This window comes from Leguminivora glycinivorella, chromosome 9, assembly GCF_023078275.1.
Source record: "Leguminivora glycinivorella isolate SPB_JAAS2020 chromosome 9, LegGlyc_1.1, whole genome shotgun sequence".
In the NCBI taxonomy this organism is placed as follows: domain Eukaryota; kingdom Metazoa; phylum Arthropoda; class Insecta; order Lepidoptera; family Tortricidae; genus Leguminivora; species Leguminivora glycinivorella.
In genome coordinates this window covers 15424231-15442448 of record NC_062979.1, presented here as the reverse complement: position 1 = coordinate 15442448, position 18218 = coordinate 15424231, and the positions used below count along the sequence as shown (strand labels likewise).

General features: G+C 35.8%; 2 protein-coding genes across 2 annotated transcripts in view; both read left to right on the top strand.

Moving 5' to 3' along the window:
• Positions 1 to 1504, top strand: part of LOC125229702 (procathepsin L-like) — a 28728-nt gene extending 27224 nt beyond the window's left edge. Inside the window, exon 6 of the mRNA XM_048134606.1 lies at positions 982 to 1504. Within this exon, the coding sequence (XP_047990563.1) occupies positions 982 to 1143 (162 nt within the window). The 3' untranslated portion in view covers positions 1144 to 1504. The remainder of the gene's footprint in view (positions 1 to 981) is intronic.
• Positions 1505 to 6794: 5290 nt separating this feature from the next.
• Positions 6795 to 14464, top strand: LOC125229703 (procathepsin L-like). The gene is made up of 6 exons (XM_048134607.1): positions 6795 to 6857; positions 8381 to 8583; positions 9235 to 9376; positions 12958 to 13166; positions 13492 to 13687; positions 14200 to 14464. Exons 2-6 carry the CDS (start codon positions 8429 to 8431, stop codon positions 14359 to 14361), a joined length of 864 nt encoding a protein of 287 aa, XP_047990564.1. The 5' UTR covers positions 6795 to 6857; positions 8381 to 8428; the 3' UTR covers positions 14362 to 14464.
• Positions 14465 to 18218: the final 3754 nt, after the last annotated feature.

The following is an 18218-nucleotide window of genomic DNA, read 5'->3' as shown; positions in this document are numbered from 1 at the left end:
TTAAACTTACGTGAGACATAATATCAAATATTTAATGAAATGTTGTACTCACGTTATTATATCTTACAAAGTTTAGCCGCCACGTGAACTCCTATATGTCTGAAGAAGGGCCTCCAAAATTGGCCCGATATATTGTCGTTGCACACTGGATCTGTGTATATGTCGCACGGAAATGGCCAAAACAGAGATTTGATGAAACCTCTAAGGGATATGATCAAATCACGCAGGATGTCAAAATGGCGAATCCATTTCATCATTTCTCTAGAAAATTTCAGTCGTTTGACTAAATCCCTGACTCTGTTTAGTGAAATCACAAAATCGGCCAATAGACATGGCACGTTTTGCCATTTCACTAGATTTGTTTAGCGATTTGATAAAATCCCTGAACCACCACAGTAAGTTGACGAAATGAGGTTATAAAGTCAACTTGTTTTATCATTTCGCGATGAAACCTGTCGAGAAATTTTATCAAATCACCATATTTATTATATCATATTTCAGTTAAGACTTTATCATTTCCCTTAATTCATTTAGCGAAATGTTAAAACAAATTGACTCTTAAGTTCGTTCTTTATAAGCTCGTTTCGTCAACTCACTGTCGTGGTTCAGGGATTTTATCAAATCCCTAAACAAATCTAGTGAAATGACAAAACGTGGCGTGTCTATTGGCCGATTTTGTGATACTACTCACTAAACAGAGTCAGGGATTTAGTCAAATGACTGAAATTTCCTAGAGAAATTATGAAATGGATTCGCCATTTTGACATCCTGCGAGATTTGATCAAATCCCTTAGAGATTTGACCAAATCTCTGTTTCGGCCATTTCCCTGCGACATATATACGTATAGTTAATATAGATACCCACCTACCCTTGAGTGCCTGATGATGGGTCTCCATATTATGACTGACATGATGCCAATCGCGATATATATTGTGAGTCAATCATCAAAATACTTCCTCACTTTGTGCTCATGTCCACAGGTACTAGTTGTGGGATACGGCACCGACGAATACGGAGGTGACTATTGGATAGTGAAGAACTCTTGGGGCAAGAGCTGGGGTCGCCATGGCTACGTCAAGATGGCTCGGAACCGAGACAACAACTGCGGTATAGCCAGCAAGGCTTCGTATCCACTAGTCTGATACCAAGAACGTCAGCCGACGTACAAATGCAAGCGCCTAGCCAAGTCAGCAAATTCCAAACGGAAGGATAACAGTGTAGTCTCCTACCCCAACATACCAGGTCTACCCATGTGAATTTAAACCTGGTGAAAAAGGAACCCACAAATGTGTCGGATGCAAGATCTTACGTAACGTCCCTTTGGTGTAATAGTTTCCTATCAACGATTGAAATCACAGCTAGCTACATATTTTAGACGTTCAAAGAGTACTTTTAGATGTTTCTCTGATATTTAGTTTTTCGGCAATCCGAAAGTTTATAAGTTATTGAATTGAAATAAAGAATAATTGGGTGAATTAAATACTCATACTATTTTTCAATATAGGTACGTTGTTTCATTTAAACCATCATCATTCAAACCCGTAAAAATAAATATAAAAATAACACTGAAGCATTTTGTTAAACTCGAATAATGATTGTGTTCTGTACAAAAACTTGTAACAAAACAAAAAGTCGTAACCTCATTCATTTTTCAAATATTTAAATTATAAATACAATCTTCACAATAATCCTTTATTTGGTCATTTCAAATTTCAAAATAAATACAGTAAAAAAAACTAAATTAAAACTAAACCCAAAACCCATCCAATAAAAACAAAATAGATCGTGATCAGCAGCGCAGGCTTCGTCAAGTGGACATAAAACAAATCAGCTACAGGCTTTGTCGACTATGTACAAACGAAATAATCCGCAACAGGCTTTGTCAAACTTAAACACTGAATAACCTAGGGTATGCTGCCACCCCGGACCGCAGCTGGCCCAAAAGTTCCCATAACACTGGCCGAGTTGCCCCGTTGAATAGCCAGGGAAATTTGTTGGACCAGGTACGATCCGGAACGAAGATCCCAACCCCTGCCTCTAAGCCGCTAAATACAATTGATAATAACCTAATCTTATTATCAATTGTATCACTTTTAAAAGATTTAATGTCAATGTTCCTTGAGGAAAACGGGGCATGTAAATAAAAAAGGAAGTTTAACAACTGAGCTTCCCTTAAAAAAAGGTTGAAAGAATATGTTTTCATTATTTACTCGTATACATTTTTCTAGTTTTAAAAATCCATACGAATTTTACGTGACAATTACAGTACAGTAACGTCAGCATGAAGCTTGTCGTCATGAGGCTATAAAATGAAATTATGTCAATCGGCGCGAGAGGTTTATATAAATTAGTTTCAAATGAGAACAGTATGTTTCAAAAAATGTTTTAAATATCCGTTGTTTAGAACCATCCAACCCCAGTCTCCCCTCTACGAAAGCAAGATGCTCAAGCATGCGCAGGCGCGGGCGCCCCATTCTTCGAGATGTATTGTGGTTGGCTCATTTAATTGTGGAACAAGGGCCTGGTCGCGGCTGTTATCTCAATTGTGCACCCAAATGTGATTGTCTCTGGTAAAGGTGCGTGTTACCGACAGGGTCCTGGGCTTTTCTATTTGAAATTTCTTAACAAAGAATAATGTAAATATCAGAGTGATGAAAATGGCAAAGAACTACATGTATATGTGACAAGAATTTGCACAAAAATGGCAGATTTTATTTTAATGCAATTTTACGACACTCGCGAACAATTTTATCTGGGAGAAATGCTCCATCATCCACATAACATACCTGTAATACTTACCAATTATCAGTGCGAAAGTGTGAAAAATATTATGTCTCTTTATCTACGTGCCTTCTTTCTTACACCGCTGAACTGAAGGACGACGGGGGATCTTCTTGGGGAAGGACAACGGATATAGTTTTTATACTTTTCTTCTTCTCTAACTAAATTACTTACTAACTACTAGAGTACTACTAGTAAAAGACTAAAAATTCTCTCACTTCAACCCGGAAATCGAGATGATTGAGGCTTCACCTTTTAATTTCATGTCGTATTGCATTTTGTTCAATGATTTTATTTGCGATATTTTTTATCAAGCGCTAAGGTAACGGCGGCTATCAACGCGGGTATCGAAATCGACGTCCATTACCGCCGCATTTGCAAATACGCATTTTATAGGCAAACCGACCAATTTCTTAAAAAAAGTTACTCACACAAAGGAAGCCTGTTTAGTTGACTAACGCACATATAGGCGATAGAGAGTGTGAATGAAAGAAGACGCTCGCTATTTGACAGTTTTTGCCACGGGGCCGCGAGAAGAGGTTGTGTCATACTTACGTGTGACGCTAAACATAAGTGAACTCCAATCTCATTTAGTAGTTTACGTAATAATTATGGCAAACAGGTGAAAGTTATGCATTTCAAATTATTGTTTATAGTTTTCTACATGACTTCTGAGTACTTTTTACGTATTGTTTAGCCTGGAAATGTGTTTAAAGTGGAAATTAAAAGACAGCGGTGAAAGGCGCCATTTCGTGAGTAGATTCTATTACTGTGGTATACCACGGTAATAGTTAAAGTAGTGATATTAGTTCTTTTTGCTTTATTTTAAGTATATGTGATCAGTTATATAATGTCTTACAGTTGTTTCAATCTTGATCTATTCACGCTATCAAAGAACTATTTACGCGGTATGAAAATTATTCAACAAAACCTTAATTTTTAGCAAAAACTTCATGACTGATTTCGTAGTTTCTATGAAAACCGTTAATTTGTCAATTTTTTTAAACATTGACATAAAGTCTGATGCTTACTTACCAGTTATGTAAACTTGGTTTTAATATAAGGTTGCAATATTTTATTTTGATTTGTAATGAAAATACATCTGTATGACTTTGTTTTTATGGGTCGGAATTAGATTTTATAATACTCCAATTTATGCCTATTAACGATGGTACGATCAGATAACCCTCGGTAATAGAATATATAAGAATCTATTACCGATCCATGCAATATTTGTTTGGGTCGGTAATGGGTTCCTATAGAAGTATCTATTACCGAGCGACATATTAGTCTTGTATCAAAATATGACATTTAGTGTACCGTAAGTACAGATTTCTTAGGAGAAACTGAGTCTTCTGTGGGTATTCATAAAGGAGGATAGTATAGGTATATGTATTTGTCATAATTTGTATATTCAACCGTCGGTATTAAGCTCCGAATTTTGAGATGGGTTTCTATTTACCGATGGCAGAAAAACACTGTCATTCATACCCTCGGTAATGAAATCTCAATTCGCGTTAATAGAACTGCAACCTGTTCATTACCACGGTAATAGAAAATTTAGGTATGTTGGCTTCAATAATCATTTTATGACATATAATAAACTAAAATGATCCTAAAACTCTTCAAAACTAATAGTTCAATAAATACTCTTCCATAAAAAAAATATTTGTGGTCGTTAATGAGCTTTGATACCCTTAATTTTTTGGTATCTTTTGAAATCTGCCTAAGTACCACGTTAATAGGCGCCATTACCTTACCTAATTACTAATTCCACGCAGATTCCTGTTGCGTTAATCATAGGCAAAATTCGTGAGGCGTTATTATTACTCTTAAACAACTTTTGCGAAGCGCACTTATTTCTAAGCCAAATAACCACCGGCCTGTCTAGCCTAGCCGACCTGGCTTACCGCGAAGTGACCCTGCCTGCTACGCCGCGGTCCCAGGTTCGAATTCCGGTAAGGGCATTTATTTGTGTGATGAGCACAGATATTTATTCCTGGGTCATGGATTTTTTCTATGTATACATATAAGTATGGGTATATTATATATCGTTGTCTGAGTACCTGCAACACAAGCCATCTTGAGCTTACCGTGGGACTCAGTCAATCTGTGTAAGAATATCTTATAAAAAAAAAGATAAATACTTGGCACATTTACCCTAAAGTCGATAACACATCTCAAATAAACAAAACTCCGATATGGATATCCCCATCCTTTCACATGTTATACCATCTTTGTTTTTATTTCAGTTCTTTAAGGGTTAAGCCAATATAAAAGCCTCTAAAACTGCCAGTTTGACAAAAATAAAGAGACTTCCGTACTTGGCAGTCTCTTATTTTGTTTCTTAGTAGAAACTGTTTAGCGAAGCTGAGTAACAATATTGACTGTTAAAATTCAAGTAAGTAGATATAAAATATCTTGATATAACCTAACCACAAAATTAAAATTTTGAAAAAACCCCCTACCGCGACATATTGAACCGATTTTCATGAAACATGGCTAAGAACACTCCCGACTAACTCAGCTTTCAAACAAAAAAAAACTAAATCGAAATCGGTTCATCCGTTCGGCAGCTACGATACCACAGACAGACACACACACACAGACAGACAGACAAACAGACAGACAGACAGACACCCCGTCGTGTTTGCGTCGGGGGTTAAAAATAGAATGTTTCTAAACTTATTTATTTAAACTGAGTGTGCAACACATATACAAAAATTTACATTTGGCTTAACTTATGCGTAGACATATAGATACTATCAAATATAAGTGACTAGCTTTTGCCCACGGCTTCGCACGCGTTTAATTCGAAAATTGCGGAATGCTCTGTACAAACTTCCACCACTCATTTTAGGGTAGTGGGGGGTTAAAAAGAGACAAAAAGTAGCATATGTCACTCTCCGTCTCTTCAACTATCTTCACTTAAAAAATCACGTCAATCCGTAGCTCTGTTTTGCCGTGAAAGACGGACAAACAAACAGAGACACACATTTTCCCATTTATAATATTAGTATGGATTATCTTACTAATATTATGATGACGTACATAATTACATTACATTACATACACAACATTTACATAATTACATTTATTTTTGTTTGTATATATTTATATTTATGTATTATATAAGTATTTTATGAAGTTAATCAGTTGTTTTCGATAATTCTACCATGGTCATTTTTCCTTCTCCTTGCTCCATTTTTACATGTCTCTGTTTGGCCCGATGCACACAGGGGTATTTCACTAAAAAAGCTGGCCATTACTCGATACAAATAAGAAAAAATAAAAATAAATTAAAATAGTATATTTGGATTCACACAATGGAACTTCTTATAAAAATGTATATAAATAATTTTGGCCAGATTTTATAGTCAAATACCCCTATGTGCGATGGTTGACTGGTAGAGAATGCCATTAGGCATTAAGTCCGCCATTTGTACATTTTTGTTTTATTTGTGCAATAAAGTTTAAATAAATAAATAAATAATTATGTACATTATGAATAATTATGATTGGTGCCTACTTTAGACAAATAAGTATATTTTCCTTAGTAGATACTAATAATAAATTAATATATAATTTTATAAATTATTACACTACCTAAACTCTAAACATACAAATAAAAAAAAAAACAAAGTGGACGGGCAGGACGATGGTATGCAAATTGTATGAAAAGTATTTCATAATTACTTGTATTGTAAATGTAAATAAGATAAGAACTAAGATGATTATTTTCAATTTATAATGTAATTTTCGACGATCATGATTAGAAAATAAACATAACTTTGGCATGTAACAAATTTATAGAGTAATTTTTATCATGAAATAAAGAAATCTAAATCTAAATCTAAATCTAAATCTAAATCATTGAAGGTAAGATTCACTGTAAGTCATTTCTGTCAGGATAATCATTTGGCACTGTAATTGACTAAGATTTTGATTTCTCAAAGATATCAAGATGAAGTCATTGATCCTACTTCTCTGCGTGCTGACGGCTGCGGCTCGTCACCGTCGCAACCACGACTTTACCTTCGAACAAGTGATCCATGAGGAGTGGAAAGATTTCAAGGTACATCATCCTCCTTGCGTTATCCCGGCATTTGCCGCGGCTCATGGAAGCCTGGGGTCCGCTGTGACAACTAATCCCAAGATTTGGCGTAGGCACTAGTTTTACGAAAGCGACTGCCATCTGACCTTCCAACCCAAAGAGTAACTACACTGAAAAAAATAAAACCAGTTTTCATGTTCGTTCAACAAGGTTTTTGTTTAAAATAGCGCCTACGTGCTCTTTGGTTCAAACAACAAGCTACTTGTCATTTGAATCGGCAATATATTTGAATCAACAAGTCGATTTTATAAAAACAACCTGACACATATTGTTTTAAACATACGTTTGGCTGATTCAAACGGATAAACCGCAAGAAGTCGAACTTGTTAAATTCACAATGCAAATTTCTCTCAGTGTAGGCTTATTGGAATTAGTCCGGTTTCCTCACGATGTTTTCCTTCACCGAAAAGCAAGTGGCAAATATGAAATGATATTTCGCACGTAAGTTCCGAAATACTTATTGGTACGAGCCGAGGTTCGAACCCGCGACCTCCGGATTTAAATTTTAAAGTCGCACGCTCTCACCGCTAGGCCACCAGCGCTTTCGCGCAGAAAGATTTCAAGGTACATTATTATGACATTATTATTTATTTAACTGAGAATTTCTTAGTCAAAAATTATAGCTTGTGCTCACGTTTCTTCAATTGATGAATATATATCAATCAAGCGTGCATGCAAGTAATATCTTTGTAATGATAAATGTGATTGATATATTGGATTAATTTAATGTACTAGTACTTTCTTCAAATTTGTCTGTTTTCTTCAAACTCACAAGGAAAATAAGGTGTTTGCTACTTAGAAGCGGTTCGTAAAACCCATAATTTTATAATGTGACTACCTTTTTCCCGCGGCTTCGCCTGCGTATTAAAATTAAAAAATAAATTAAATAAATAAATATTACAGGACATTCTTACACATATTGACTGAGACCCACGGTAAGCTAAGAAGGCTCGTGTTGCAGGTACTCAGACAACGATATATAATATACAAATACTTGTCTTATACATACATAGAAAACATCCATGACTCAGGAACAAATATCTGTGCTCATCACACAAATAAATGCCCTTACCGGGGTTCGAACCCGGACCCGCGAAATCTTATTCAAACGTTGATTTTTGGACCCACATTTCACCACCTTAGGGTGTGAATTTTGAAAAATTCTATCTTAATGCTCCTCTACACCTTAAAAGGATACCTACGGTGTGCCAAATTTGGAATCTCTAGAACCCTGGCAAAAGGAATAAGGATCAGTCTGAAAATCAACGCTGGGTATTTATAACCTAGCACATGTTGAGACCTGAATCCTTTTACCAAGCACGAAAAAAAATGTACTTATTAGCTTAAGTGAATTAACATATTACTTTTTTTTTTTCCATTGCTCTACTCTTTTTTGTGTCATGGTAATAAATGTATTTTTATTTTATTTTATTTTAAACCAGCGGTCAGTCAGTCAGTCATAATCTGTGTTTTTCCGATTGTAGTTGCAGTACAACAAGCACTACAGGTCCACGGCAGACGACCGCCACCACATGGGCATCTACGCCGTGAACAAATACAAGATAGCCAAGCACAACGAAATGTTCGAAAAGGGGAAATGCTCCTTTAAACTGAAAGTGAACAAGTATTCTGATATGATGGATCATGAATTTAACAGAAAAATGAAAGGCTTCCATTACCGAGCAGGGTAAGTTATTTAGATATATAAGTTACTTTGAAAATGTTACGATTTCAAGTAGGGTTCAAGGTTAAGGCTAGGTGGAGTAAGTTAGTTGATTTTATTCTTCTACAATTATCTATTCCAGTCTTGCCCAAGTGAGCAAGGTACACTTGTCAATCTTAGATCAAATCAAATTATTTTCATTGAAAATATTTTAATTTGTATTTTTTAAGTAGTATACTATAAACATTAAATAAATGTCATACACAAAGAAAAAGTGACCAAAGCCTCCAAGTGTTCCGACCAGCGTACTCCGTTAACCGGACGGATTCCTGTAAAACCACTCGGCCATCGGATCATTAAATCAAGGGTCGAAATTTCGTGATCCGGCCGAGTGGTTTTACAGGCATCCGTCACGCTCATTTTAACGTAAAATTTCAATAAAATTACATGCAAACATAAACACACCTTTATTTCCAAAAGAGTGGCAGAGCACATGAAATTACTCAATTTTCAGTGCCATTCTTAGCATAGGGGTTGAAATAAAGCGAAATGTGATACCCACTACATTGATAAGCTGCTAGCCCATCGGTCACCCATGGAAGGAAAAGATAACTTACTTGCCCTTCATAAATTGTTTATCCATTAAAATAATATCCAACTGTTTGGTGCCCCCAGTCCCAGAGCTGAAAATCACACTAAGCCCTTCGTGACCCCTATGTTGGCGGACTATCCATCAACCATGGACTGGCGGCAGCGAGGCGTGGTCACTGATGTGAAGGATCAGAAGCAGTGTGGAGCTTGCTGGGCATTCAGTGCCGTAAGTTACTGAACTTACCTTGGTCTTCTCCTTTCCTGTCCTCTGCAAATCTCAGTCAATTCAGGTTACCGATGTTAAGGACCAGAAGCAGTGTGGAGTCTCCTGGGTCTTCAGTGCTGTAAGTTCCTGAACTTACCTTTAGCCGGAGGGCTAAGGGCCGGAGGGAAAGGAGGAGTCCTTTCCTCTCCTCTGCCAAACACAGTATGATGATGTGGAGCGTAAATGATAACTACTTCGTATGGAGTATACGTTTAATGTGTCTTAAATAACAAGTACATGCCAATATATACTAAGCTATGCACATGTGTGGGTAAGGTGTGGTACACACACTACACCTTCCCCCTCAGAGAAAAAAAAAATTGTTCTATACTATGAGGAATATTTTTTTTTCTAAATTAAAAAAAAAGAATTACACAAAGTAAAAAGTAAGGAAGACTATCTAATGTAAGCAAAAGCTCTTAGCGTATGTATTATACAAAATTAAATCTTTTTTTTTTTTATACAAGTATTAGGTAGGTACAGTAAAAACACTTTGAAGTTGAAAGAAAGAATATTTGCTGAATAATAAATTCAATTTAAAGAGTTACTCATACATTTTTCAATAAATGAAAATTACAAGTTATACAAAATTTGTCTAAAATAAACACAAATTTCCATTATACGCTAGGCACCATACAATAGTTATTACCATGGGTGGGTACCCATGTATTTTTATAAAGGTTATACAACTTATAGGTTATACAGTTATTACTTTTATGACGGCGTTGATGACGAAACGTGTATTAAACAATATACCTATTTATATAAAACTAAGCAGAAAAGACTACGAATAACATCATAGACTTAAAAAAAACCTTAAAACCATCACTAAGTAGGTATATATTTCATTTCCACAGACAAATAAGTATCCGTCGATACATTTTAAATCCAAATTCAACGTACGTTAAGAGTATATAATTCCAACCCTGGGTACCTGGGAACAATCATATTTCTTATTTCATAATTTACTGACTTGCAAGTATTATTTTTAATTAATAGACGTCTTCATTTTGTTTATTATAATAATAACATTGTATATAGTTGTGCATCTAAAGCGTGCTTCTCTTTTTTATGGCAAGGGTACACAACGCATTTACTTACCTGGCCGGCCGACCTTACTATATATTTATTTATTTATTTGCTCAGGATACAAGGATATTTATTTTTAAGCGCGCACACATACAATATATTTACTCACACAGGCAGTTCTTTTAACACGTCCTTTCATAATAACCTTCCATGTGTCCAAGGAGTCTTCACGATTGGTACTCGACCGAATCATGATCAGATCTCCAAGGATTCCCTAGCCTGCCTTGTATCCTGGCATACCCTTGCTATACCTATCGCTCAAGGCCCCTCTTGGGCAGCCGAAGAGACAATAGGCATATAATTATTTCTATTCAGTTACATTCATTAAAAAACTTTCAAATACCAACCACAATTAAACCAACACCATAAAACTTCAACAAATAAGAATTTCAACAACCCTTGGTTGATCAGACCAGTCGCTCTTTGAAAAACTTACCTGCTTCAATTTACTCGACTTCCAAAATCTCGCACACATACCTAATTTAAAAAAACAAACCATTCTTTTCTATTCCACCCTTTACATTAATAAAACCTCTAGCCATAACTCCGTCGCAAAATAAAACAAAACTTGAACACTCCTATACCTAAATAACAAAAACATTTCATATACCAACAAATTCCATATCCATTTTACACCAATTTAAAAATAATCCAACTTTTTATCTCTTATTAGATCTCACACATTGTTACACATTTTCCACACATTGTTAAATCCGTAAAACATATTATAGTCAATTCTGAGAAAAAAAATCTGAAACATTCAAGTACATTATTATTTCTTAACAATCTAGTTCTAAATACTAATGTTCAGTTTAATATGGTCAAAAGTTGGTAAGATTATAATTATATGCAATTGCCAAGTTAAATACGATAAATTTGAAGTAATCTAAATTATTGCACAATACATTAATAATGCATTATGTTGAAACTGAAATTCGAGACGTAATAACAGAAGCTACATACCGATCCCTTATATGTGAACACGTGTCGCGGATGACGCGGCCCACCTGTACGCTATGACGAATGTTGTATCCAAGTGCACGAAATCATTTGTTAAGTTTACCAATTTGAATTACTGAATGCAAAGTAGAGATCGAATGATGTAATATTAAAACGTGCCGTACTTTTAACCATATTACTATTTCGTCATCAAGCAGCATTTAATTAGATTCCACATAATATTTAATTTGCATATGCATTGTATTCCTACATCGCAATATTATTAAACTTAATTTCCGTAAATAATAGCAATTGCTAATATTACGTAAACAGACACAATTTTGAAACTTAATTTTTATTACCTACTCAAAAACCGAAATTTAAAATAGTTATCTAATGAAAATAATACATATAACGCGCTTCATATTTATTTTAAACATAAGAAGAAACTTTCAATCAACTGCTTATACTTATTAACTAAAACCATATAACTACCTAGTTTAGATTACGACCATTCCATGACCGTTGTGTGGCGGGACCAGGACTTCGTGTCCAGTCTCCTCGTCGTCGCGTCCAACGTCGGCAAGGCCACGCCCGGGGTCCGTGACGCGAACAATCTCCCAGCTGCAACGTCCAACTTACAACTTGCCAATTTCGTTTATTCGAAAAAAAAAAAGATTTATTTTCAAAATCTCCTGATACATGAGTCTATTTAGTAGATATTAGAAATGTAACTTAGTCCACACTGCACATATTCTTTTTTATTTGCAATAAGCACCAATCCGTAACTTTCGATTTAGTCTCTGTAATCTTTTCACTTTCACTATATGATACTCATATATTTGATATATTAGTCCCGTAACACCAATCCGTAAGTTCTATTTATTCTCTTGAAACTTTTCACTGTCACTATAAATATATAATAGTCCTTTTCATTCACTTAGAGTTCCAAATATTTATTTACGAAAGTTCACGGTCAGTAATACTGGCTGGCGCAGCGCGCCGCCAGTGCAGCTCGAGGCCGCACTGGCAGGATCGCCATGTGATGTGGAGCGTAAATGATAACTACTTCGTATGGAGTATACGTTTAATGTGTCTTAAATAACAAGTACATGCCAATATATACTAAGCTATGCACATGTGTGGGTAAGGTGTGGTACACACACTACAAAAAGGAAACTAGCCAGGATTTGAAAAAAACTGCTGCTTGATTTGAATGCCAGCAGAAAGCATTGTATATGTTTATACCTACTGTAACACATTTGAACGAGATATTTCGCAAAAATATTAGATGGAAACAAGTTTCGAATCAGAGTTCTTAAAACATTTGAACGTTTTATATTTAGTACAAACTTTGACTAAAAACGAGCTAAAGTAACTCATTATTTTGACCATATACTATGAAAGTAATGTTGTAAGACCAAAATAATCAGCAGTTAACTACATTACAAACACAAACACATATTGTTTTTGCTAACTAGGAAATTAAGCAGACACACTTGTTTTCTTTACAGATCGGCGCTCTCGAAAGTCAAATGGCCATCAAGACCCAACGACTGGTGTCCTTATCAGAGCAGAACTTGATCGACTGTTGCACCAGTAACTATGGCAATAACGGCTGCAATGGCGGTTGGATGAACAGCGCCTTCCAATACATCAAGGACAATGGAGGGATCGATGCTGAAGCTTCATACCCGTACCAGGCGGGTCAATATCAGTGCAGGTCAGATATTTAATGGTGCTCCCACACTGTGGGAGCGAATATGGGAGCACTATAAAGTTGGTAATAAAGCGCAGGTACAAGCATTTACTGTATGATAGACTTTACTGTGAGTCAATGAAAAATGCATCGTCATAAGTATGACGGCGTTCTATCACTTTCACGTTCAGTCACTTCAAACTCAAAACTTGGCATAGACAATTAAGTACATATAGACTTAAACTACTTACTGAAAATTTCGTTGGTTCGCAACTTTAAGTAATTCAAAAGATCGTCATAATTAATATTTATATGATAATATGTGTTCTTTTCATCTATTTGTCATCAGGTACTACTCCGGAAGCGCGGCCGCGACCTGCACGGGCTACGTGTCCATACCGCAAGGAGACGAAGGGAAGTTGATGGATGCAGTCGCCTCTATAGGCCCAGTAGCCGTCGCTATCAATGCGCCCAGTACTTTTCAGCAATACGCTGACGGAGTGTATTACGAGCCAGCTTGTACGACTAATAGTCTTAACCATGCGGTAAGTATTTTTGGGCCAGCGTGTGAAAATTGGTACAAATCTGATATTTATGTCGATACATTATTTCTATTATATGATGAGAAACGTGTTTCTATTTTCAAATAAATTATGTCAGTGGCATCTGGTCAAGATCCGACTTTGACGCTTAACCCCTCGTATGCGGCCTGTCAATTTTGATCATTGAAATAGTGGCCTGGACATTTAAAACAATAGGATAGATTAAAATTCCCACGCAGGGATCCGTATCTAAGCATACGAGGGGTTAATAGATACCTACTATACTTACTTAAAGATGACATTTTGAAGCTTGTAGGTATATAGGAATCAACGGTCAAAGAGCGCTTGTGGCAAGTGACAAGGTGAGGTATTTTTGCATGGAAGCAACACAATTTATCTGTATCGAATAGTTTTGGGCAATAACTGTCAACGAGCAAATACTTACGGAACATTGCTTCTATCGGTACCTACTACTAATGCTGATCCGTCAGTACTAAAATAAATATCGTTTTCAGGTGCTTGTGGTGGGCTACGGCACTGATCCCTACGGAGGAGACTACTGGCTAGCCAAGAACTCGTGGGGCAAGACGTGGGGCATCAATGGCTACGTCAAGATGGCGCGGAACCGGTACAACCACTGCGGCATCGCCACCACTGCTTCTTATCCCACGGTTTAACACTTAGACTACTTCGAGTTTTGCGAAGGAGGCTTCCACTAAACTTGGCTGGGTGTCTGGTGACCTGTGCTCAGCTAATTTCCTTGCACAACGCCTGAGCCTAGCCGTACAGCGGGGAAACGCGGCATCCTAGGGCCGATACCCCGCGCAACCCTAGAATACACTGATATGTAAATTATATTAATTAAATGCTAAGTAATATTTCTAAGTATTTATTAATAATAATTAAAAAAATCTTAAAGTCTTACCATAGCATAAAACTATTAATAACTATTTTAACAAACGTACGCTGTTATGTATACAGCGTGTGTATTCCATACGGGCGAATATCTTAATGACGATTAGTATCGGACCCAAGGAGCTTAACTATATGTTTTCTTTTTGAATAGACGAGATTTTTTTTTCATACATAATAATTCAGCACGCAATGTATTACGTCCACATCAATTAGCGTACCTACCTAATTGTCATTACGATATGACGTTTATGTCATGTAAAATTAAGTTTGACGGCGTACATTGGCGCTTGGTCAGATTAAAAAAAAATACTCTTAATTAATAACACTTTTTAACAAAATAATAATCCTATATGATTCGTTTGATCAGATACTATAACTGGATACATTATTCGCCCGTATGGAATCCAATCCACACGCGGTAGATATGTAAATATATGCATGCGTCACGAACACATAAGCGGAGGATGAGAATGAACGAGAATGAATCATTACCATCCACTGACATAAGGAGTTAAATTATTCGTCTTGTACTGAGGTCTTACCAAGGTGAGTTAGCAGCCATTTTGACAATTTTTGACAGCCACGACGGTACAAATGTTATTTTAAACGTCAAACCTTGATGAAATTATGACGTTTACTTAACCCGTGCACAAGCGCCAACTTATCTTGGTAAGCCTCTACTTATTTTCTGACTGCGCGACTTTGGACTACAGTCTGACCAAAACGAGTAGAAATTACAAAGTAGCAACATTTTAGTGTCATCCCTTTCAAATCAATATGTGTGAGAAAACGCGACGACATTACGATGTTGCCACTGTTTAATTTCTTCTCTTTTTAGTCAGACTGTAACGTGGAACGAGGTTAAGGCAATGGCTCAATATAAAAAGGCGTGAAAAGGTCTTACAAAGTCTTATTTTTATAATGTCTTGGTCTTTCTGTAATCTAAGAACTTAAACACTTTTGTATGTGACTGTTTGTTTCCTAAATAAATGAAAAAAAAAAAAAGTCAAATTGTGGTAAGGCTACTTGTGTTAAAAGAAAAATAAATAATAAACGCTGTGTGTTTAATAATATGTTTTATTATTAGTCCGAAACAGTTAAATCTAGTAAATATAAAAGTTTAGTTCAACCCGTCAATAAAAACAAAATATTTTCAATTTACGACCAATTTTACAGGACTACAATTCTCAGATACGAATAACAATTTCCGGTGTTAAGTTATGCAACACAATATTTGTATTCTCTCTCTTAATTTCATTTCGTATTCACTGTTGTAAACAAAGTTCGAAATACGTAAACAATCACAGCAAATAAGCGTAATAATCACATTTGGAACGGTTGCAATCTGGTCGGATATTCCCGAGAGTCGCGCGATCGCGGTCGGTTTGAATTTTCAGTTGAGTGAGTGATGTTTCTGTTTCTATATTTCTTCTATATTGGACTTAGTGTCCCAAATCCACAGCATTATAATTAATGGATGAATGAATATAATAACTCAAATATCCATAATAAAGCATTAAGATGAAGCGGTATGGAAAGTCAAGTCAGCAAAATAGGTACTTGAGCTAAGTGTCTAAAAATGTTTTGTAGTTTGTATATAGGGTAAACTCGCCTTATTCGGTGACACGCATAATTCAGTGAAACAACCGAAAATAGTCTTTCGGAATAGTGCTTCAAAGCTATCACCGAATTAAAGACTGTATCGTTAAGTATGAAGACAACTTTGAGTAGCCGTATTTATTTGCTATTATTTTTTTTTTCTTATAACAAGACATGGGCTTAATAAGGCACATAATAAGGTACACATTTTGTCCTAGAAACTCGACGTAAAGCATATGGTTTAGACGGGATACCCCCATTTGCCAGAATTTCATTTGCCATAATTTTATTTGCCACCCTATTCAACAATCATAATATTGTTTCTCATAACATCTTATGCCATAATCATTGTTTACTATATTAATCAAGTGCCAGAAACTTTGTTTCCCATGAAGTCAGTTTCCATAATGTCATTTGTCAGAATCATCGAAATCAGTAATTACCACATTCCATACCATCATTTGTCATCCAAATTAGCGACCCGAAAAGTCAATTTCCATAATGTGATTTGGCAGAATCATCGAAATGCGTAATTATCACAGAGACGACACTACTAGAAGTACTAAAAAGAATGGGATAAGAATGAATCTGCTATCAGAGAGTAGGTTAGGTTAGGTTAGAACTGTGACCACCTGAAAAATAAAACTGCTATCAGAAAGTAGGTTAGGTTAGGTTAGAACTGTGACCCCCTGGAAAATGAAACTGCTTGAAAAGTAGGTTAGGTTAGGTTAGAACTGTGACCCCCTGGAAAATGAAACTGCTATCAGAAAGTAGGTTAGGTAATAATATGGGCAATAATTAATATGGCAATAATTGCTTATGGCGTTTGAATATTATATTAAACCATATTATTGCACTTAATAATATGGCTAACAAATAGTATGGCATTGTATGATTATGGAAGGTAATGTTCGGATAAACAACCAGTATGTCATACAATTTTTATGGTAAACAAATCATTCGGGCAAATGAAATTCAGGCAAGTTAAATTCGGGCATATGAATATTATGTTAAATGACTGTCGGGCAAACAATAGACAACCCAATATAGACATGTGCCATCGCGGACTTTTTGAAGACATTAGAGAGACATACTTTCGCCATACATTGTTTTGAAGCTCTCAGCTAGTGGGATTTTGTTTGACTCGATTAGAAAATATTGTCATCATTCATTCGGGCAAATGAAATTCAGGCAAGTTAAATTCGGGCATATGAATATTATGTTAAATGACTGTCGGGCAAACAATAGACAACCGGTTTAGACAGTATTGACTTAATCCTCCCGAGTACCAATTACGATTCCGGACAAATGCTACTAGAAAATTCACAAAGTGCGTAAAAGACGATACGATTGTGAAAAAAAATTGTACGGTGCGAACCTCAACGACACATGATCCACAAAGCAGAATATCTGGACATAGTCTAGCCACTGTTATTTTAAAAATATAAAGTTCAGGATCGGTGTATGGCGGTCATTTAGAGAATGTGGCATGGTGCTTACTCTAACTCCGACTTTGATGTCGAATTTGACTATCATACACTGTTTATATCGATCTGGTTTAGGCACTGTTCAAACACCACGAATATCAATTAGACTTTGGCCTATGGCTAATTTATTTATCTGTTTCTCTTATCCTGCTCTCATCAAAAATTTACGGCAATCCGGAACGTTGCTCAAAAATGCGTTTTTTTAAATTATATAAATTCACCGCATTCATTCTGCAAGTACCCAATTGAAAAACCACGAAGAGGACTCTTAAAGAATATATTTTAGCAGCATATTAACCTTTGTTTGTTGAAATCGTACAAAGAGTCATTGAAATAATATATTCTCAAATTAAGCCAGATAGGGGTTGTCCGAAATTTATTTGCTAGACCTTAATGAAAGTACCATAAAGTCCCTAAAATAAAAAAAATATCAGACCTTCTTATATTAAATAGTGCTTACCAATACCTTCAGATCATACTCTCGGAACATAATAATACAAAATTATGCACATGTCAACATTTAGACGAGGTTT